General features: G+C 41.1%; 1 protein-coding gene across 1 annotated transcript in view; it reads left to right on the top strand.

Moving 5' to 3' along the window:
- LOC116673667 (E3 ubiquitin-protein ligase HECW2) overlaps positions 1-22795 on the top strand; it is a 78112-nt gene that overhangs the window by 3936 nt on the left and 51381 nt on the right. The window contains exons 2-8 of the mRNA XM_032505884.1: positions 11318-12650; positions 15325-15432; positions 15642-15736; positions 15938-16013; positions 16106-16275; positions 21766-21908; positions 22515-22615. Coding sequence (XP_032361775.1) covers positions 12251-12650; positions 15325-15432; positions 15642-15736; positions 15938-16013; positions 16106-16275; positions 21766-21908; positions 22515-22615 — 1093 coding nt within the window. The 5' untranslated portion in view covers positions 11318-12250. The remainder of the gene's footprint in view (positions 1-11317; positions 12651-15324; positions 15433-15641; positions 15737-15937; positions 16014-16105; positions 16276-21765; positions 21909-22514; positions 22616-22795) is intronic.

The raw sequence follows: 22795 nt of genomic DNA, 5'->3' as shown, positions 1-22795 counted from the left end.
GGTAGAGCAGTCGTACCAATTGGAAGGTTGGTGGTTTGATCCTAAGGTAACTAAGTAGGCTAAAATAAAACCTTTGTGAGTAAAAAGTCAATACTTATCAATGCACTCACCAGTATAGACAAGCATGAACATGTAGAAAGTGATATTTCAATCTGCTCTGTCTGCTCAGTCCACTCATCCTCAAACACAGCTCTACTCTGCAAAGAATTTTTACAAACAAGCTAAAACAAAAGCTGTCGGTTTGTAGCCTAACTGTTAATCTTAGTTTGCCGAGAATCTTGAAATCTTATAAACTTAACTGCTGGCTAAATGAACCATCCTCTCCGCTGGAGCGGTAAATCTATGGATTTATTAAAAGACCCCAAAAAAATACGTGTGGCTACTTAATATGCACGTGAATGACGCTTTGTTATGTTCACCTTCTTTATTCTTGATGATGATGATGATGGTTGTATTGTTTAGCAACAGCATGGTTTCATTGCAAATGAGGCATGCATGACAAATGCATAGCCTGCTTATCAGTCCATTCCTCATTAAACTGGGGTTTTCCACGTCGCTTCACTTCAACCTCTTTGACGGTGACATTTTTACCTGAAAACAACAGTTTCTGCAAGCATTTTCCACCAATCAGAGCGCTGCATACCACAACCATGTTTCAGTAATCACAGACTTTAACCATCAGTCCTCAGTGAACTGCCTCTTAGTCTGAGATCTTTTTTCTAGTTAAAGAGCCAGTTATCATCACTGAGTTTCCATGTTTTTTAGGAGTTTGCTCACACAGGACATGTAAAACGAAAGAGCATTAATTCAGAAAGAAAGTGAAAATTTCAAACAAGAATAGGCATATTAGGTATTAATTAATTTTATTTTCTTTATTTGAAAGTCCGGCTCCCAGAGTATATGCTTAGACAAATTTGCCCTTGGAAAAATATAGTTGACAACCCCTGCACTACAGTGTGGAATAATCAGCAACTAGACTGCCTACCAAGTACAAAACAAAATGTTTTGTGGCATTGCTAATTTTTGTCTAGCACTAGCCACCGAGGACAACTTATTTAGGACACTGGCTAAATGAATACATCTAATTAGCTCATACGGCTACTTAGGTGTGTAGAAGCTAGCTGCTAGTCTGGACTGTGAACATTAGTCCAAGTATCAGCAGTGTGAATGGTAAAGGGAGAGCTCAGTTCTTTTGGAGAGGATTGTAGCATGAAATGTCATGTGTGACATGTGTTATGTTGTTATTACATGTGTATACATTTGTATAGATTTTTCTTTAATTAAAAACAAAATCGTTGGATTATGGATTATTTACCCCTTGATCTATTATCACTACATGGGAGAGATCGCCCCTACCCCGTTTTACAGTTTGTTTTTACATTTAACTAAGTAACTGTTACTTAAAATACCTTTTAAATTAACTACTTATTACTTGATACATTTTTTTTACTTTACTTTTTACAAAGTATTGGTACTTTTACTTGAGTACAATATTTTAGTACTTTTTCCACCTCTGCCTCTAATCAGATTGTTCTCACACAAAAGTATCAGCTCATCTGTCATCTGTTCCGTTGGTGGAGCACTGTCATGTCTGACACATTGGATTGGGAAATTTGGTCTGTACAAGGTCAAAAGTACGAGAATGCACAGAAACACAAACACAGGGACAAACTGGCACAGAGGAATGTGTTGGGGACAGGAAGCTGTTGCTTCTGATTGGACTGCCTCATTGTTCTCCAGTCACACTACAGCTATTTCACTCTGTGTGTGAGTATATAAGTGTGGTTGTTATGATTGTTAGTGTATGTATGTTAGTTTCTCTTTTATTTTGAAGTCTCAGTTTTGTCCCTTGTCTTGTCTTGTTTTACTTCCTGTCATGTGTTTTCCCACCTGTTTGATTGTTCTGCCCCACCATGATGTGTTCCACTTGTTGTATCACCTGTCCCTTGTTAGTCCTTGTTACCATGTGTATTTAGTCTCTGTGTTTCCCTTGTCTTTTGTCGGAGCATTTTTCCTGTTAGTGTGTTTCCTGTGTGTTTCGTTTTCAGTTGTGTTCTGCGCTGTCTTCTCTTCCTTTTGATTTAATTATCTCATGCTCCGTGTGTCTGGTTTTCTGCCTGCTTACCTGTTAGATTGCTTTAGTTTTTAAGTTGTTGCCTGCCTACCTGCCTACCAAAGGGTTTGAAGCCGTGAATAGCCGCTTGCACAATGGCCCAATGACTGGAAATGATGTGCATTTGGTTCCCATTCGGCAAAATGGTGGCGCAACAGATAAAAAAATGATTTTAGGAAGGAAACGCCCCTCAGGCCATAAGTCTGATTGACTTAAAATGTGTCACACATATGCAGCTCAGTATGCTCTACGAAAATAGACTATAGAAGTTTGCCATGATGGATTTTTGGCTAATTTGCATAATGTGAAAAACTATAAAATTAATAGAACTTTGTCAACTTTGATCCTATCTACACCAGAATTGGTATTGCTACTTTGCGGGACTGTAAAAAGTACACATATCTACTATAAATGAGCAAGATTGGTGAAGAAACATGTCCGCCATCAATTAAAGAATTTCGCAAAGGGCTGAGCTTAGCAGTAAATTATCCATAATTCACTTATGGTTTTGACCAATCAACAGAACATTTGTAAGATATGTTCAGTCCTTCCAAAAGAATAGGCCTATGCAAAGATTTTGAGTTTAACCCATAGGGGGCTTTAAAAACACCACAAATATGAACAGCAAAACCAAGAGGAAAGAATTTCACCAAAAATAGGTCACATTGTCTGGGGTCAAGTACTAACCAGGATTGAGTGTTGGTACATGTCCTCGCTGTCTTTTTTCATCAGATCTGGAGGTGCAGAGCAGAGACACATGCTTTATTTCAACACCAGCACCTGATTTGAAGTGAGTGCTGCTTGATTTGAGAAGCTCTGCGACTTGGAAAACAAGTCAAATCTTTGTCCGTCTTTTGCCACTGAAAGAGACTAGAATGCCACCCAAAGAGACAACAGCACAATGATAGAGAACTTTATGTCAGAGGAAATAAGAAAAGTGGCAAACATACAAACAAAAGTACTTGGGCTAATGGAGGAAAAACGGGAGCTCAACTTTCTAATAAAAGAGAAGGATAAGAAAATAACTGACTTGGAGAGACGAGTAGATGACATGGAACAAATTCTCGAATGGATGTCTTGATAAGTGGACATCAAACCTATGCTCTAGAGACAGATAAGGAAAAAGGTGAAGAAGCTAGAGTGAGCCAGAGCCCTTGGAAAAACAAGTGATTCAGTTCCTTGAAAGCCACAATATTAATATGCAAGCAAACGCCATCTCAGCATCTCACACAATTACTCGGAAGGACAGTAACGTCAAACCGAACATTATAGTAGGCTTTGTAAATAGAAAAGCCAAAATGGAACTACTGAGACAGGGCAGGAACCAAGAAAAATGCCGATATTGCAAGGCAGGAAGAAATCTTAAAAAGGCAGAATTAGGCATGTCGTGAGAGGGAATACATCAAATAATTGCATGATAAATAAAGATGAGGTTGATAATTTTTCACTTAACCTGAGCCAATATGACATGTTTGGTGTAATTGCTGTATCTGAAACCTGGTTAAATGAAAATGGGAAAAATGTAGAAATAGAGGGCTACAAACTCTTCACCACCAACAGAATAAACAAAATGGGACAAGGGGTTGGACTCTATGTAAATAATGATTTAAATTGCAAAATTGTAGAAAGTATGTCAGCAACAATTGAAAATGTCCATGAAATATATAACTTTAGAAATAGATGTTAAAGTCTAAGAACATAATAAGTTGTAGATATTGAACTCCAGGATCCTGCCTAAACTTATTCAATGAAAAAATGATCGAAAATGTATGTATGTTAAAATGAATGCCAGATGTTTTTTTATGTGGGGATTTCAACATAGATCTACTGAATGACAACAAAAAGAATAGAGACTTTATGGACATAATGTACAATTTAAGTCTCATTCCTACCATCTTACCAACTGTACAAAATCTCTTTAAGAACAAGATCCATAAAAATATTTATACTCACTCGCCTGAGAACACCAGAAACCATCAAAGCTTTTAAAGAGGCTTTAAATAACCATCCAAACAGTGCTTATAATGGATTCCTGTCTTCTCTCACACCCTGTATGATTATCACGGCCCGACACAAACTCAAAATAGGCATCAATATGAAGAAAAGCCCTGGATGGGGGACTAGAAAATGCCTGCACAATAGATCTATTATATAAAACCATTTCAAATGCAGAACAAAGGAAACAGAAAATGAATATAAATTAAAGCAGCAAGCAGTGATGAACGGGTCCTCGCCTCCTTGCAGGTCGGGGGTACTGGCAGACGCCACTCTTTGCGGCCGTGTATTTGCCGGCACTCAGACACGGCAAAGCCAAAGATTGATTTAGTTCCAACTCCTTGTGTGCTATCTGTGTGTGTGCTTCTGTCTGTGTGTGACCCAACCTGCCCCCCTTCCTTAAAAAACTTCCATATGGATTAGGCCTGCACGATATTGGAAAAATCTTACATTGCAATATTTTTTTCCCTGCAATATAGTATATTGCAACATGAAAAAGAAAAAGTAATTTTTAAAAGATGACATAAATAGCTCTATTTGGAAATAATAAATCATTCTCGACTACTACAGTGATTTTGTAGGGGAGTGCATCTACATAGAAGTTTCTAATGGTTTCTAATGTGAACCATTGTTGAACTTTAATGCTTTACAAACACCAAAGTAAGTAAGCCAAGCGCTGTGACTAATGTTACTCTTCTGAAGTGGTTTTGGAGAGGGACATCAGGTAGAAATACGCTGGTTGACTAGCATGACATCATTGTATTCATATAATAATCAATCCAGGCTAATGTGAATGACAGTGACTACAGAGATGTGATCCATGGCCAGAATATCATAGTTCATAAAAAAGCAGTGCTGTGATGATACAGACATTAAAAAACATATACTATGTATATATTTATCCTACACTATTTATTTCAGATAGCTAATTTTCATTTACATGATGTGAAAGCAGTTATAAATAGCCTGTGTGACAATAGAATATGTTTTGGTTAAAATCAACAAATAATTGTGATAATTAATCGTGATCACAATATTGATCAAAATAATCCAGATTATCATTTTGGCCATAATCGTGCAGCCCTAGTCAGTGCCACCTATTTTCAAACTACCTGAATACACATTCTTTGTTCCAATCATGTCTGGCCCAACAGGGGTGGCTCCCAAAGGCTGGGACAGCAATTACCTTTCCTGTGGGAACAATGAGCTTCCACATGTATGCTCAATGATAGATATGGCCTAATCAGTTCTTTAGAGGCAGAGGAAGAGAGGGGGAAGGTGAGAGACAATAGGGCCGGTCTTGACCTCTTCGCAGACACAAAGAATGAGAATTAGAATGCGTATTTTCCTAACCTGGCTGCAGCATACACAAACAGAAAAACATTGTTTTCAAAACATTGTTTTTAACTTTTTAAAAGTCAACACTAGTCTATTTACTGGCAGTTGCACATTGCTAGCAAATTGCTCTAACGCAGTGATCATCAACTGGCGGCCCGCGGGCCGAATGCGGCCCGCCAAGCCGTTCGATCCGGCCCCCGACTGGATTCCAAAATTGTGAGGATCAAAGAGAAAATATGTAAGCCTATTCTACACTATTAAATCAACTAAAAGCAGCAACAACTGAGTCTCTTCTCAGTAATCACCACCATTTATGACTCCATTTAGGCTACACCCCAAAATCAAACTACTCTCTCTTGATCAGTTAAAGTTCGAGTAATAATGCCACTTGCGTGGGAGTAGGCAGATTTCAGTGCGGCGATTTTTCTCTGACGCGCCTCTGACTGCTCAGGATATGAAATCTTAAAATTTGAATGTTTAGTGTGGTGGTGACGGCGCAGATTGTATTCTTTTGCAACAGCAACAGTTTTGTTGCAAATTAGGCATACTGGTGAGGCATTCCGGAAGGTTGGCATGATAAATGCGTACTTTTCAGTCCAGTCATCATTGAAGGACCTGTTTTCAATATCAACTTTGCGTTTCATAGCCTTTGAGAGTGCCATTTTACCTCTGTTAAGAGACCCTTTCCTGTCACTTCCTCGGTGTTTGTTTTTCAAGTGCTCTACAAGTAAAATTTACTTAATTGAGTTGAGGCAAAATATCTATCACCCCTGGTGGTTGTCTGTGGTATAGGTGATAGGAACCTGACTCATAAAGGCCTTCAGTTATGTAATGAAATGGAAAAAGTATTAACAATAAACATCAATCATAATGTTAAACCAAAATTTGATTTTTTATTTAATTTTTATTTAAGGGTCCGGCCCCCAAGGAGACTGTCTGGTAAAATTCTGGCCCTCTGACAAATATAGTTGATGACCCCTGCTCTAACGCAACCGAATATCAACATGTGGCTGCACAAGTAATGTTAAATAATCTGCACGTCTATCAGCTATGCAATAAGAAATACGGCAGTGACAATATTATTACGGCGATAATATAGATCTCTCTCCAAATAAATGTAATGTTGTAACACCTAAATTTCCACAATGTAGCGGAACACTTACTGAAGATAACGAGGCAGTAAAACCCATGACAGTTTAGCAAGCTACAGAATAGTTTTAACTTACGTTCTGGGCTACCAGAGGTGGGTAGAGTAGCCAAAAATTGTACTCAAGTAAAAGTACTGTTACTTCAGAATAATATGACCCAAGTAAAAGTAAAAAGTAGTAATCCAAATAATTACTTGGGTAAGAGTAAAAAAGTGTACTGAGTAACTGTTGAGTAACGTCTGGGTAATTTTTTAACACAAGCATTCAATCAGACATAACATAGCTGCTGTTTTGCACTTTTACTCAGGTAAACATGCTTTCAATATGAGGCCAGGGGTATTCCTCCTGGTCTGTGTCTGTGTTGCCGATGGTTGATTCTGACATTTTTGTTTGGCTATGACTGTAAAGCTAACCTGTCCAGCCGGTGTTATTTAGTATGGTCACATGACGAGACTGCACATTGACGTTTACATGGTGAAACACAGTCATGTGGTAGAGCATTTAGCGGAAGTTTCTTACTCTGTCAAAATAAAACATTAAAATGAGACGTGGGATAAAAACAATGACGCGTAGAATACCAAAGAGGTAAAAAGAAAAGTAATGGGCTTATTGTAGCCTAATGTAGTGGAATAAGGCTGAATCACATTTCTCCTTCTTACCCCTTACCCCTACCCCTTGGCCCTTGACACAAAGGGGTAAGGGCTAGGGTTGAAAACATACCCAAATGAAATGGGACACCACTTGGTTACATCACCATATAGTATTGAGCACAAACTTCCAAGATGCCGTCTCTGTCTGTCGATTGCGTGGGTTTTGACAACAGTGTCATATGCATTTATATATGTATATATTTTATAGTTTATTTTATGTTCACTTTGGTGGTGCAGAGGCACATGTTCTTATCTGTGTAATACTTAGGTCTGTTTGCAATACATATGTGTATACAAACACATGGTGTGTTGTATATCCGTTTCAGTTATCACCGTTTTGAATGTCATTGATGTTCAGAAAAACATTTTAACAAAAATCTGTCTTTATTGCCCAATAAATTAAACATAACAGGTAAAAACATTACATAAAATATATTATATTACAGAGCCATTACCAACTACTAGAACCATAACTTACATGTCACTCACATAAAAAGGCACTCAAATGTGTAAAACTAAAAAAAGAGACAAGACCACAAACTTGTAAACTACAGCTGTTCTGATATTCCAGACCAGTCTGATGCCTGTTGGCCAGTAACCCCCGCCCCCTCACATTTCTTTCATCAGTGTCCCGTATCGTAACCAACAACAATATACAAGTGCATTAAGTGCAGAGAAAGTAGGGGAGAGGAGGATGTTAGCCAAGCTGACATCCATCATGGACAACACCTCTCACCCCTTACATGACACTGTGGGGTCCCTGAGCAGCTCCTTCAGCAGCAGACTGATACACCCACGGTGTAAGAAGGAGAGGTACCGCAGGTCCTTCATCCCGGCCGCTGTCAGACTCTACAACACCTGCACTACCTGATAGTGTTGTAGTTTCTGTTCCTGTTTTTCTCCCATCTACATCACACATTTTCTGTTTATCTTTAATATTGGTATTTATATTATTTTATTACAAGTACTTACTTTTAAATATTTATGGTCTCAGGTTAATATAATTTAAATTATGCTACCGACTCTTGCTTCTTTGCTCTAATTACACATTCAACTTAATTTTTAACGTCACTTACTCTGCAATATTGTTTCTCTTATCATGACGACCGCACTTTAAAATTCCTTTTGTTTGACGGCATTTTACTTACTCAGTCTACCATATTTTCATTGTCTATTTCTTGCCTGTATTTCTTGCCTTGTATTTCTTTCGTGCTTACTTGTTTGTGTGTTATTGTTTTTTTGTTTTTGTTTTTTGTTTTTTTGCTGTTGCTGCTATGCTGCTACTGTAACGACAGAATTTCCCCGTCGTGGGATGAATAAAGTATAATCTAATCTTAAGAGGAATTAATTACAAATGATTACAATAATACAGTACCAATTCAATAATAAATGGGTACAGCATGAGCACGTGATTTAAGAAACTTCCGCTGGTTTTCAGCCCGAAAGTGGATCAGCTGCTGTGTCCTCCTGCGTCCCTGTGTGATACAGGACGGTATATGTAAAGCATGTATCCATGTCTCCAAAGCAAGTAGTGTTCACTGATATCAAACAAAATTCTCTGCTAATGGTTAAAACTGTAAACATGCATGGAGTCCATTCAAGGCAGAGAAATGCGGACCATTGTGTAAATCAACGTTACCGTTAGCGATTAGCGTTGGCATAGCAAACTGGTGATTTGGTAAAAGTTTCAATTAAGAACATGGTTGCAAGTATATACAGTATGTACAGGACTCTATAGACCACAAAACAAGACTGTCGTAATTTTTAAATCAGTTATTTAATCCGAAAATACTTACATTTATGGGTCTCTCAGGTCGATGCGGCAGCCATTGCTGCTTTCCGTTACATTAGCCCTCGTTTACAAGGAAGCTCGCGTCCTCACTAGGTTTGAAGGAGTATACACCCCTTCGTCTTAGCCCTAGCCCTTAATCAAAAAGAGTATTGGGACAGCACTAGGTCTCGTGCAAAACCTAGGGTAAGGGTTAAGGGGTAAGGGGTTGGGGCAAGATAGAGAAAGATTCAGCTTAAGAGTACAGTTTCTTCTTCACAAATCTACTCAAGTAAAAGGTATAGTGATTTAAAACTACTCCTAGAAGTATCAATTTTTCAAAAACTTACTCAAGTAAATGTAACTTGTTATTACCCACATTTGTGGGCTACCCATATTACTTTAACAAAACCGAAAACGGGAAAGAAAAAAAAAAGATAAAGAAAAAAGTCTTAACAGCTGCTATATTCTGTCCCTTCTCTTGTCCGAGCACAGTGCGCCTGCGCGGCAACTTCAGGAGCCCCGGATTAAGTTGGGAAAGATTATACACAGGGTTTCCACACCGTGGTAATCCAACGCAATAATAATTCAATTTGATTTCAATTCAGTTTTATTTATAGTTTTAGTTCATAACAAAAGTTATCTCGAGACACTTTACAGATAGAGTAGGTCTAGACCACACTCCATAATTTACAAGGACCAGTTCTAGTAGTTCACTCCAGAGCAAGCAACGGTACAACAGTGGCGAGGATAAACTCTCTTTTAGGAAGAAACCTTGGACAGACCCAGGCTCTTGGTAGGTGGTGTCTGACGGGGCCAGATGGGGTTGAAATGAAGAGTGGCAATAATAAGGATATTTAAAATGAAAAAACTGTAATTATTACTGTCAACATTTCTACCATGGTTTACGGTAATTGTTACATCCCTAAACTAGAAGAAGAAATACTATAATAATATTATTGGTTCAACACAAAAACAATATGCAAGGCACGTGAAAAGTGCTTAAAGTGCCCATCTTGTGAAAAAAAAAAAACCTTTTCTGGGATTTGGTGTTATTTTGTGTCTCTGGTGCTTCCACACGCATACAGACTGTTTTGAGTGAGATACGGGTAAATGTGATATTACAATAACATGTTGTTGATTTTGGAGGGGGCCTGGGAGTATGCCCAACCAGTCTACATGTGTTTTGTGGATCCGGAGAAGGCGTATGACCAGGTCCCCCGGGAGAAATTGTGGGAGGTGCTGCGGGAGTATGGGGTGAGGGGGTCCCTTCTTAGGGCCATCTAATCTCTGTACGACCAAAGCGAGAGCTGTGTCCGGGTTCTCGGCAGTAAGTCGGACTCATTCCAGGTGAGGGTTGGCCTCCGCCAGGGCTGCGCTTTGTCACCAATCCTGTTTGTAATATTTATGGACAGGATATCGAGGCGTAGTCGGGGCGGGGAAGGGTTGCAGTTTGGTGGACTCGGGATCTCATTGCTGCGTTTTGCGGGTGATCGCGAGTGAGGGGACAATGGAGCGTGAGATTGGTCGGAGAATTGGAGCAGCAGGTGCGGTATTACATTCCGTTTATCGCACCGTTGTGACGAAAAAAGAGCTGAGCCAGAAGGCAAAGCTCTCGATCTACTGGGCAATTTTCGTTCCTACCCTCACCTATGGTCATGAAGGCTGGGTCATGACCGAAAGAACGAGATCCAGGGTACAAGTGGCCAAATGGGTTTCCTCAGGAGGGTGGCTGGCGTCTCCCTTAGAGATAGGGTGAGAAGCTCAGTCATCCGAGAGGAGCTCGGAGTAGAGCCGCTGCTCCTTCGCGTCGAAAGGAGCCAGTTGAGGTGGCTCCTGGGTGCCTCCCTAGTGAGGTGTTCAAGGCACGTCCAACTGGGAGGAGGCCTCGGGGAAGACCCAGGACTAGGTGGAGAGATTATATCTCCAACCTGACCTGGGAACGCCTCGGGATCCCCCAGTCGGAGCTGGTTGATGTGGCTCGTGAAAGGGAAGTTTGGGGTCCCCTACTGGAGCTGCTGCCCCCGACACCAGATATCGGATAAACGGATGAAGATGGATGGATGGATGGATGGATTGTTTTGTAAATTAAAAGCAATTTTGGCAAATTATCCTATTCACATTATTGTTCTGAGTTAGATGAGAAGATTGATACTATTCTTTTGTCCCGGTTGTCCTCCTCTTTCCCCAATAACCTTTCTGTCTGACTTACTCACTCACTCACTCACTCTCTCTCTCTCTCTCTCTCTCTCTCTCTCTCTCTCTCTCTCTCTCTCTCCTCTCTCTCTCTCTCCCTCCCCTACAGGTCTCTCCCTTTAACATCCCTTCACCACTCTTGTCTCTTTGGAGGAACGCCCATCATCACCCCCTCCTCCTAGACAGAGCAGCAGAAGGATTTCCAGATTGCCTTTCATGCTTAATTTCTTGTCCGTCTCTGGACATCTACCACTTTTCTTTATAATGGGTACTTGAATGGTTTACAAAGTACTCTAGTCCCTTAATGCAAGACATTGCTCTGCTCTTGACACTTAAGTAGTTGTCAGAATGGAAAAGTGTCCTAGGGTGTTAAGAGAGCTAAATCAACATCAACATTCACAGTGGAAACATATCCATGCCTGATCTTAGGGCAAAAAAAGGTTAAACTATGGTTCAAACTGCCTCATAGCAACTTGAACTAGTAGAAGCTGGGACCTCTGAAGTTCCTTATCCAAGGGCAGTAGGGCCAAAGAAATGTAAATCAAGAAACCCAAACGTCTTCTTTTTTAACTTACTTTGCACAGTGTACAGCTCTCTTGAGTACACCATTCATCCTTCTGTACCTCCACACGGCCATCTTTTTCTCAATTTTTCCCATTTTCTTCACTTCATCTGTTCAGCCATTTGTTGCTGCATCAGTTTGGTCTAGTGGTCCACTTAAGCTAAAGAACCTACGTGTTCCCTTGGTTCCTATCTTTCTTTTTCTCTAACCCACCAACCCCTCCTCCTCTTTGTTTTCCTTGTTTGGCCCACCCACTTGGCCTCCACCATTTGCCCCTCTCTTGCAACAGCCGTCCTGCACCCTCGCCCCCGCCCACCATCACCCTCCCTCTCCATCTCCTCTGCCCCCTCCTCCCCCCACCACATCTATCACCACCACCATCCTCACCTTCAGCCCTACTCATATCACCACCACCAACTCTCCTTCTCTCCCCCTTGCTTCTTGCCCCCTACCTTCTCCGCCTCCTCTTCTGCGGGAACCATGGCGATGGCTGCCACTGCCTCTTCTTCTGCCTCATCACCTACCTCCTCATCGTCCGCCAATGGCAGTGCCCGGGAGCACCTCTTGGCGGTGCGTCGGCGCACCCCTCACACCCGGCCGTACACAGTTGGTCCTGAAAACCTCAGCAGCCTGGCGGTGCAGGGCACAGTTGGTACCTCTGCATCCTCCTCCTCTACTATGTCGTCAGGGAGCCAACCAGAAACAGCCGTGGTGGGGCTCCAGCGGGCCAATAGTGACACAGACCTGTTGACATCAGACAGCCGCTCATCACTCACAGCATCTACGTACCAGCTGACTCTAGGCCATAGCCACTTGGTCATCTCCTGGGACATCAAGGAGGAAGTGGATGCCACTGACTGGATTGGCCTGTACCACATCGGTGAGCAAATTCAAAAGCGCCTCCCTGTACAGAAGTGTTGAAATGTCAAGAAAAAGATTTGGCCCTCGGGCCTTGAGTTTGACGTTTGGTTTAGACTATAAAAAACAACGAAGTAAAACAACTAGGGATGAGCGAGTACAGCATTATCTGTATCTGTATCTGTATCTGTTTACCACATGAATTATCTGTATCTGTACTCGGACTGGGCGGGGCCTAACCCGGAAGTGGACCAGATTTAACCCGGAAGTGGGTCGGGTTGTCTTGAAATGGGCGGGGCTTTAACCGGTATGTTATTTTAAGCATGCAATTGATATGGGTTGATCAGAAAGTGTTATATTTATTGCTGATTAGAAAACTATTTCCATGACAGCATCAGTATTGAGCTTCAGATCAATGATGTTGTCATGGTAACAAACAAACTATATACAGAACAAGTTTTGCAACAACGAATACATCACATGCGGTTAAAATTATGAAGTAAAATGTAATGAACAAGAGTTTTCATACTCAATATAACTTTATTTTTTTAACTTTTAATTTTTTATGATTAGTGTGATTTCTTTTGTTTTTGGTTCTTTTTTAATTTTTTTTATTTCCACACCAGGTATGTGTGAGTGTGTGTGTGCGTGTGAGTGAGTAAGACAGAGAGAAACAGAGAGAGAGGGGGCGGGGGCGGGACTGTTTTCTACGGATCAAATAGATAAATAGATTGAATATTAAAAAAAAAATAAAAAAACTCAGACAGGCAGAGACGCAACGGGAGTCACATTCTACCAAGCAGCATGTCTAAACCCCACGTTTACCAGAAACCTACTGGTTACTAAGTAAGTACTACAAACCGAAGTAAAAAACAAACCTGAAGCTGAAGAAACGTTAACGGGAAAGACCCGCGGACCTGAGTGCCTGAAGGAGAGGGAGACAGCTGTTTACTTCTCCGTGTTCTGTGTGAGTGAGCAGAGCGTGTGTGTGTGTGTGTAGGGGAGGGGCGCTGTGACTAGCCTATCACAAATAGTGTAGGGAAGGGGTGCTGTGACTAGCCTATCACAGAACACAGACACAGTCCGCTACCCAATCCGAGCACAGATATTGACTCATATTACTTGTATAATACTTGTATTCGGCAAAAGTGCTTTATCCGTACCGGATACTAGTATCCGGCTCATCCCTAAAAACAACCATCACAATTTCTCAGAGCCAGAGTTAATGTCTTTAAATGTTGTAGAACATACCATCTTAAATCCAAAGTTAATCAATTTACAAGCAGCAAAAATCAGCAAATCCTCACATTTGAAAAGCTTGATTTTGAGATATTTCTTTCTCTGCCTGCAAAAATGCTGGTCACCTCATTGACCTTTCACTAAGCCTTGTTCCTCTCGTTACTGTTACATCTGTCAAGCTTTTCGTTCTCCCATGACACATTACCAGTTACCATGGTAATGGTTACAGTTTACCATTGAAAAGTCTTTGACTTCAAACAGAGCAAAATACAAAACTTAATCAAGGGATGTCAAAAGAACCGATCCTCCGTATCAAAATTCCGAAAACCTGACGGTACTCATTTTCTTTACAGTACCTTTGGTACTGAGGGATTTAATCCTTCCAGGCCTGACAGGGGCAGTATTTGCCCAACGTTACAAATGTTCTAGTTGGACGCTATATACTGAAGAACGCCGACCACCACGGAATAAAAGAGATTAACCCCTCGTCTTGGTGCTCTCTGACGGCTTGACCGCCTTCAGCTTCTCACTGTAACGGTCTAAACCCGGTCCCTGCACTCCCATGTCGAGGTGTACAAACAAGCATGTGCACACATAGACACATCAAAAGGGGCTTCAGTACCTGCCCTTTTTCCTCTGAGAAAGTTCCCTTTTTTTTTACTATTTTTTACTTTAATTTTTTTTTTAATGAATATAGCCTATATTCCTGTTTGCACACACCTTGTAACACTGGAGCACTGAGAAACATTGCTGCAGTGGCAACCAGGGTGGGGAACCAAATTTGGTTGACTCCCCAATACTGGAATGTGCTGTCTAGGACCGTCTAATATGTCTGTATTTGAACTTGTGCTACTTGCCCCCCATCATGCTCATTTTCACTAATGTAGATGATGCATACAAAGCTGCTCCCCTCCTCAGTATTGGCCACTCAGACCACCTTTTTGTTTCTACTGCCCAAGTACTTAACACTCATCAAGCGTGTGAAACTGGTCAAAGTGTGGCCAGAAGGAGCTGACTCTTCACTTCAACAGGGTCTTGGTAACACTGAGAGAGTTTGCAACTCAGGCCACCCATGACTCCCACACGGACATTGACTCATATGCCTCCTCCGTTTTGGATTGTGTCAACTCTCATATCAACAGTGTCACCACCCTCAAACGGATTACCACTTTCACTAATCAGAAGCCATGGATGAACAGTGAGGTCAGACTCCAGCTGAAGGCCCGTGACATTCCATTAACATCAGATGATGTTCAAGCCTATAACTTATCCAGGGCTAACCTGAATAGGGGCATCAAAAACGCCAAGCACAACCACAAGCTAAGGATTGACAATCACTTCAAGAACAACTGATACCTAATTTACAAAAGCATATGTGTAGAGTCAAGTGTGTAATTGAAACAAAAGACAGAGCAAAACAAATTAACATCTTGTGAATGTAAATGTGTGTTTCACAGATGAGACTTGTGTGGCCAATGTATGGGACTCCAAGAATCGTGGCGTGAATGGCACCCAGAGAGGACAGATCGTGTGGAGACTGGAGCAAGGTCCCTACTTCGTGGAGTGTGAGTGGAGACCATGGGCGCTGTTTTTGCCTTAGTTACAGCTATGTGTTGCTAAAAGGGGAATTCCACCGATTTTACAGCTGGATATATGTTTACACATACGTTGTATAGTGTCTCCTGTGGATATGAAATAGCTTTGTCAAGTCAAAGAAAAAAACTGATTATGTCATAGATATGTCATTATTTGTGTATCTTTTCTCTCTCCACAGCAGAGACTAAGATCTGCTTTAAATACTATCATGGTGTAAGTGGAGCATTAAGAGCAACAACTCCTTGCATCACTGTCAAGAACCCTGGAGTACCGGTATGTCAGTGTGTGTGTGGGTGTGTGTGTGTCCCATCTACATTTCCCTCAGATCCCCACAGTCATTCCTCCACCTCCAATCTTTCACCATCATCTCTTTTTCTTCTCCTTTATTCATTCCTTTCTTTCTCTTTGTCCCACTGATATTTTTATTTTACTTTTGTCCCACTCATACTGCTCTTCTATTGGTTGTTTTCTCAGGTGGGCAGTGAAGGCCAAGTGGAGGACCAATCAGAGACTGAGCACTGCCGAAAACTAGTCAGCTTCACCCTATCAGGTGCGAGGACTGATTCAGTGGAATTGTGGTGTAGTTGTGGTCCAGTAAAAAATAAACAAACACGCATATGAATGTGTGTTTTCCCACTTTAGACATTCGGGCGTTGGGTCTGAAGAAGGGCATGTTCTTCAACCCGGACCCCTACCTGAAGATGTCCATTCAGCCCGGAAAAAGGAGCGGTCTCCACAAGTTCACTCACCATGGCCAGGAGAGACGCTCTTCCATCATAGCCAACACCATCAACCCTGTGTGGCACGGAGAGGTCAGGATAAGCACACACACACACACACACACACACACTCACACACACACCTATGGAAATGCACACACCATGGCATCCAAAAGAAGTGAAATAAGTGTTAATGTTGAATGTGAATCTGTGCCTCTATTTTACCACTCGTGCAGTAAATCATGATGCGTTTATCAACTTTTTTTCATTTTTCAATGGAAATATATTTGTGACTCTCAACCGATTTGTAAATGTAAATGGAATGTTCTTATATAGCTCTTTTCTAGTCTTAACGACTACTAAAAGCGCTTTTACATAGTACAGAAACCATTCACCATTCACACACATTCATACACTGTGGCCGAGGCTGCTGTACAAGGTGCCACCTGCTCATCAGATAAACACTCACACACATTCACACTCCGATGGTGCAGCATTGGGGGCAACTCGGGGTTCAGTGTCTTGCCCAAGGACACTTTGACATGGGACTGCAGGGCCAGGGATGGAACCACCAACCTTCTAATTGGCAGGCGACCACTCTACCCCCTGAGACCTTTTGTGTGGATCCCTTTCAGACTGTTTAACCATGTTACACAAAATTTGTAACCTGCAGGGATGCCCAAGCACTCTGCAATAGATGATCAGCAGGGCTAGCTAACGTTGAAGTCAGCCCTGTAACCTTTAGCTATTGAAGCAGCATTAACTTAGGAGGGTATGTCAAGGGACAATTTTGTGTTTTTTCAACCTGGACCCCAATTCCCTAGGCATTTGTGTCTAATAGTCTGACGTGACCAAAAATCTTTGATAATGGTCCAGTTTTGAGCAAGATCACAATGAAGTGCCTTCGCAAACCAAGCTGCAATGTAACATTGACAACAACATTGATCTCACAAAGTGACTTCTTGTCAAATTTTCAACTCAACAAATGTTGAGAAAAAGGCATTTGAGGAGTCTGTTGTTTTGGAGTAGTCTACAGATGTTATAGGCTCCTGTAATCTAAAATATTGTCAGTGCCCTGGCTCAATATTTAAATGATTTGAACAATGCGGATGAAGTCATTATAATTGGCTGGCTGCCCATATTCATTTGAGACAGAGTATACACAGAGAGAGAGAGAGAGAGGCTGTGGAGTGGGTGGGTTTTTGTCAATAACAGACAATGGTTCATTTTTGCCTATGTCTCCAGCACACCCCTGTGGATGAAGTCATTATAATTAGCATACGGAGTAAACGGAGGCAGCCATCAGCACTTCAAAGCAAATCCCACGTTGTGCCAACAAATCACTCCATATTTTCTATGAATTCCATTACCTTTCAAGGTCATTCAAATGTCTTAACTCCATCCTTGGCATCTATTTAAAGTTTGGCAGGATACAGGTTTGTGCCTTTGCATACACTACGGGTCAAAAGTTTAGGGTCACTTAGAAATTTCCATTACACCATTGTACCATTATAGACAGAATACCAGCTGAGATCAGCTGCATTGTTTTTTTTACCAAGGCAGCAGTTTTCAGATTACATTATGTGCTTACATAATTGCAGAAAGGGTTCTCCAATGTTTTCTCAGTTTGTTTTTTAAAATGATATCAGATTAGTAAACAGAATGCGCCTATGGAACATTGGATGAATGGTTGCTGATAATGACAAATGTAGATATTGCATTAAAGATCAGCCTCCCACTCAGATCAGCCGGTATTCTGTCTATAACGGAGTGGTATAGAAATTAGTGTGACCCCAAACTTTTGACTAGTAGTGCATAGGAAAAGATGTAACAAAACTGTACATTATATCTAAAAAAGCTTTAGAGATAAATTTGAAGATTATAAATAACACTCACTGCCATTTCACCCTGGAAACAGTCGGTTGTCCCCAGAGTGGCGAGGACCTGTGTTTGGACCAGGAGGGCATGTTTGACTTCAGTTCACCACCCCACCATCTGCGTCGACAATTCCCATTGTCTCCAAAATGTGCGTACGCATGGGTCCAAGTTTGCGTGGAGGAGCTCACATTCTACCGTCAAGTTTGTTTTTCATAAATCAGAACCTTTGCGTGGGAAGTGGCGTACACACATTTTCCGCCCTGTTTTGTGCGTAAGCCCCGTTTTAAAATGAGACCCCTGGTCCCTGTCTGATGATCTTATGAACCAGAGTGGTCCTGGGTCTGTCTCCTGCCTTGGGCTAATGGCCGGTTTGTTTGTGAATCATTATGGGACTGTTAAATCGCACTCAAATAAACCATGTTGTGATTTATTTCCATGTGTTGTCTTAATGTTACGTGTTGTGGCCTGTCAGGGATTATTCTGCCCCTTTCAGCTGGAGGCCACATACCATAATGACCAGGGAATTAAAATCAAATTTACCATTGAAAAAATAGTTGAGCTAAATGCACCTTCTAAAAAATTATAAAAAATTATAAGGGAGGACTTCATGAGATTGACCGTTTTGCTTCTATCCCTATGGGGTAGAACCGATGTTATAAAAATGAATTGGCTACCAAGGCTGGCTTTTTTATGTCTTCTATACCATTTAAATTCCCTCCTATTTGGTTTAAGAAAATAAAACAAATTATTTTCAGGCCTCCAATGGAGGGTTAAACACAATTTAGACTGAAATACTCTGAATTTCAATCTACAAATAAAATCTGTTTTGAAATCACTTATGCCTAGAGACATATACAGTGGTGTGAAAAAGTGTTTGCCCCCTTCCTTATTTCCTGTTCCTTTGCATGTTGTCACACTTAAGTGTTTCGGAACATCAAACCAATTTAAACAATAGTCCAAGGACAACACAAGTAAACACAAATGCAATTTGTAAATGAAGGTGTTTATTATTAAAGGTGAAAAAAATCCAAACCATCATGGCCCTGTGTGAAAAAGTGATTGCCCCCTAAACCTAATAACTGGTTGGGCCACCCTTAGCAGCAACAACTGCAACCAAGTGTTTGCGATAACGTGCAATGAGGCTTTTACAGCGTCCTGGAGGAATTTGGCCCACTCATCTTTGCCGAATTGTCCTAATTCAGTTACATTAGAGGGTTTTCGAGCATGAACGGCCTTTTTAAGGTCATACCACAACATCTCAATAGGATTCAGGTCAGGACTTTGGCTAGGCCACTCCAAAGTCTTCATTTTGTTTTTCTTCAGCCATTCGGTGGTGGACTTGCTGGTGTGTTTAGGATCATTGTCCTGCTGCAGAACCCAAGTTCGTTTCAGCTTGAGTACACAAACAGATGGTCGGACATTCTCCTTCAGGATCTCTTGGTAGACAGCAGAATTCATAGTTGCTTTTATCACGGCAAGTCTTACAGGTCTGAAGCAGCAAAACAGCCCCAGACCATCACACTACCACCACCATATTTTACTGTTGGTATAATGTTCTTTTTATGAAATGCAGTGTTCCTTCTTCGCCAGATATACTTGACACACACCTTCCAAAGAGTTCCACTTTTGTCTCATCGGTCCACAGAATGTTGTCCAAAAGTCTTGGGGATCATCACGATGTGTTGTGGAGAAATTGAGATGAGCTTTGATGTTCTTTTTGCTCAGCAGTGGTTTTCCCTTGGAATTTGCCATGCAGGCCATTTTTGCCCAGTCTTTTCCTGATGGTGGAGGCATGAACGCTGACTTAACTGAGGCAAGGAGGCCTGCAGTTCTTTGGACGTTGTTTGGGGTCTTTTGTGACCTCTTGGATTGAGTCGTCGCTGCGCTCTTGGGGTAATTTTGGGCGGCCAGCCACTCCTGGAAGGTTCACCACTGTTCCATGTCTTCGCCATTTGTGGATAATGGCTCTCATGTGGTTTCGCTGGATTCCCAAAGCTTTGGAAATGGCTTTATAAACCCTTTCAGACTGAAATGATCTCAATTACTTTCTTCTCAATTGTTCCTGAATTTCTTTGGGTCTCGGCATGATTGTGTAGCTTTTAAGGATCTTCTGGTGGACCTTAATGTGTCAAAACAGCTCCTATTTAAGTGATGCCTTGATTGTGAACAGGTGTGGCAATAATCAGGTCTGGGTGTGGCTAGAGAAATTGAACTCAGGATGGACAACCACAGTTATAGTATGTTTTAACAAGGGGGGCAATCACTTTTTCACACATGATGGTTTGGATTTTTTTTCACCTTTAATAATAAACACCTTCATTTACAAATTGCATTTTGTGTTTACTTGTGTTGTCCTTGACTATTGTTTAAATTGGTTTGATGTTCCGAAACACTTAAGTGTGACAAACATGCAAAGGAACAGGAAATGAGGAAGGGGGCAAACACTTTTTCACACCACTGTATATATAAGGGGCGGCTGTGGCTCAGTGGTAGAGCGGTCGCCAGGTGCATCGGCTCCCTGGCCCTGCAGTCCCATGTCTAAGTGTTCTTGGGCAAAACACTGAACCCTGAGTTGCCCCCGATGCTGCACCATCGGAGTGTAAATGTGTGTGACTATTCATCTAATGAGCAGATGGCACCTTGTGTGGCATGTGATGTGTGTGAACGGTATGTGTGAATGGTAGACTAGAAATGCGCTACATAAAAACAGTCCATATAGGAAATATTGTCTTGGAGGGCAAACTCATGGGAGCTGTTGGCAGGAAAGGCACTGTCTCAGCAAAGTACAGGCCATTATGTTCCACCACACCTGACATGAAAAAATCAAACTAAAATTTAATGAGAGCAAATATTGGTACATCCATATCTACATTACAATGGAATTCAGCACTTAGAAGCAGCACCAAAATATAAAAATGTGTAAGATACAAGATTATACAATTGAAGATTCTACATAGAGCCTGTATTACACATTGTACATTGAAATTGATCACACACAACCAAAATTGTGCTGGTATAGTTGTTAGGTAGAGAGTACGCTAATGATAATAATCTTTTTCTTGTCATGTTCTCTTTGAATTGCCATTATGCCTTGCCCGACTACATATATACGGATATTAGGTGTATAAATGTCTACTGCCCACACAAAAATTGTAGAATATACAGTATATATGCCAGATGACACTGAAGGTCCCTGGACCTTTATTGATCATGTCTTGACAAATAATGTGTCAGCTCTATGTTACTTTTGTCTGGTTGTAAAACCAACTAGATAGAATTTACAAAAAGCTTATTCATAAAACAATGTTAATAGTAATAACAATAATAGGAAATGTAGCCTACTACAGATTTTTGAAATATTCTGTATACCCACCCCCTCTTTTTTGTCTTGTTTTGTCTTGTCTGACTGTAATGTTTGGAAAATAAAAAAATCTAGATACAGTATATTTAAGTAAAAACGTGGATGTGGTCCCACATAGTTTATAGTAGGCGCTTGGAACCGATTGGGACCGACAATGTTGACATGTGATTATTATGTGTTCACTATTGCCAGTGATCGCAACCAGAAATGAAGGGACAAAAGCAAGTGGAACCAATTTAATTTAATTTAAATCCAATTTGTTTCTAAAAACATACAATTGAAAATGTACCAATGGCCAGGTAAGGGAAATGAAACTATACTTTTTACTATTAATCTTCCTGTAGAAATACACCTTTGTGGCTCTGATGACTGACGTGGTGGAGATCGAGGTTAAGGATAAATTTGCCAAGAGCCGTCCAATTATCAAGCGGTTTCTTGGTCAGCTGATCATCCCTGTTCAGAGACTTCTGGAGGGACCAACAACTGAGTGAGTCAATGCACAAATAACAGGATTCACTTTTGGAGCACATCTATTACACATCTAAAGGTGCAGGTTTTAAAATAGATTCACAACTGACAAAGAAGCTGTGTAAATGAATATATTTTATTAAGATTATATTTTGGGCATTATAGGCCTTTAGGACAGCTGAAGATGTGAAAGAGGAGAGAGGGGGAATGACATGCAGCAAAGGGTCGGAGTCAAACCGACTCCGGCCCCGCTGCGTTGAGGAGTACACCTCTATATATGGGCGTCCGCTCTACCAACTGAGCTATCTGGGCACCCCACCTCCTGCTTATTTTTTAATAGTACAACTAAACTACGACTTAATAGTAGTAATAGTAAAAGTTCTAAGAAAGAAAGGGAGAAGGAGGAACACTTAACCACTGTGACTTAACAGTTTATGGTGGCTTGCATGTGAATGGCAAAGAGTTAAATGGAAAACGTTTTAACTCTTTCATTTGGATAAATGTTGGTTTATGTGATGTCATTAAATTGTGTGTGTGTGTGTGTGTGTGTGTGTGTGTGTGTGGTGTGTGTGTGTGTGTGTGTGTGTGTGTGTGTGTGTGTGTGTGTGTGGGTGTGTGCGCACAGTGATCAGTCAGTCAGCTACAGCCTGTGTCGTCGTCTCCCTACAGACCATGTGAGCGGGCAGCTTCTATTCAGGGTGGATATCACCTCCGCCGGACATGAAGGTGTTGTGTGTGTGTGTGTGTATATACATTATTCTCTTGTGAAAAAATGTTAAGGGTATTTTATTACTGTTAGCTACTATAAAATAAAGTAGTAATGTACAATGCAATACATGTCAACTCCTGTATGCTGTACATAGCCTACATGTAACACACTGACCAACAGTCCCTCCAGCAGTTTTT

This window comes from Etheostoma spectabile, chromosome 24 (genome assembly GCF_008692095.1).
Source record: "Etheostoma spectabile isolate EspeVRDwgs_2016 chromosome 24, UIUC_Espe_1.0, whole genome shotgun sequence".
Lineage (NCBI taxonomy): Eukaryota > Metazoa > Chordata > Actinopteri > Perciformes > Percidae > Etheostoma > Etheostoma spectabile.
The sequence above is the reverse complement of the archived record's forward strand: the minus strand, read 5'-3'. Positions and strand labels throughout refer to the sequence as shown.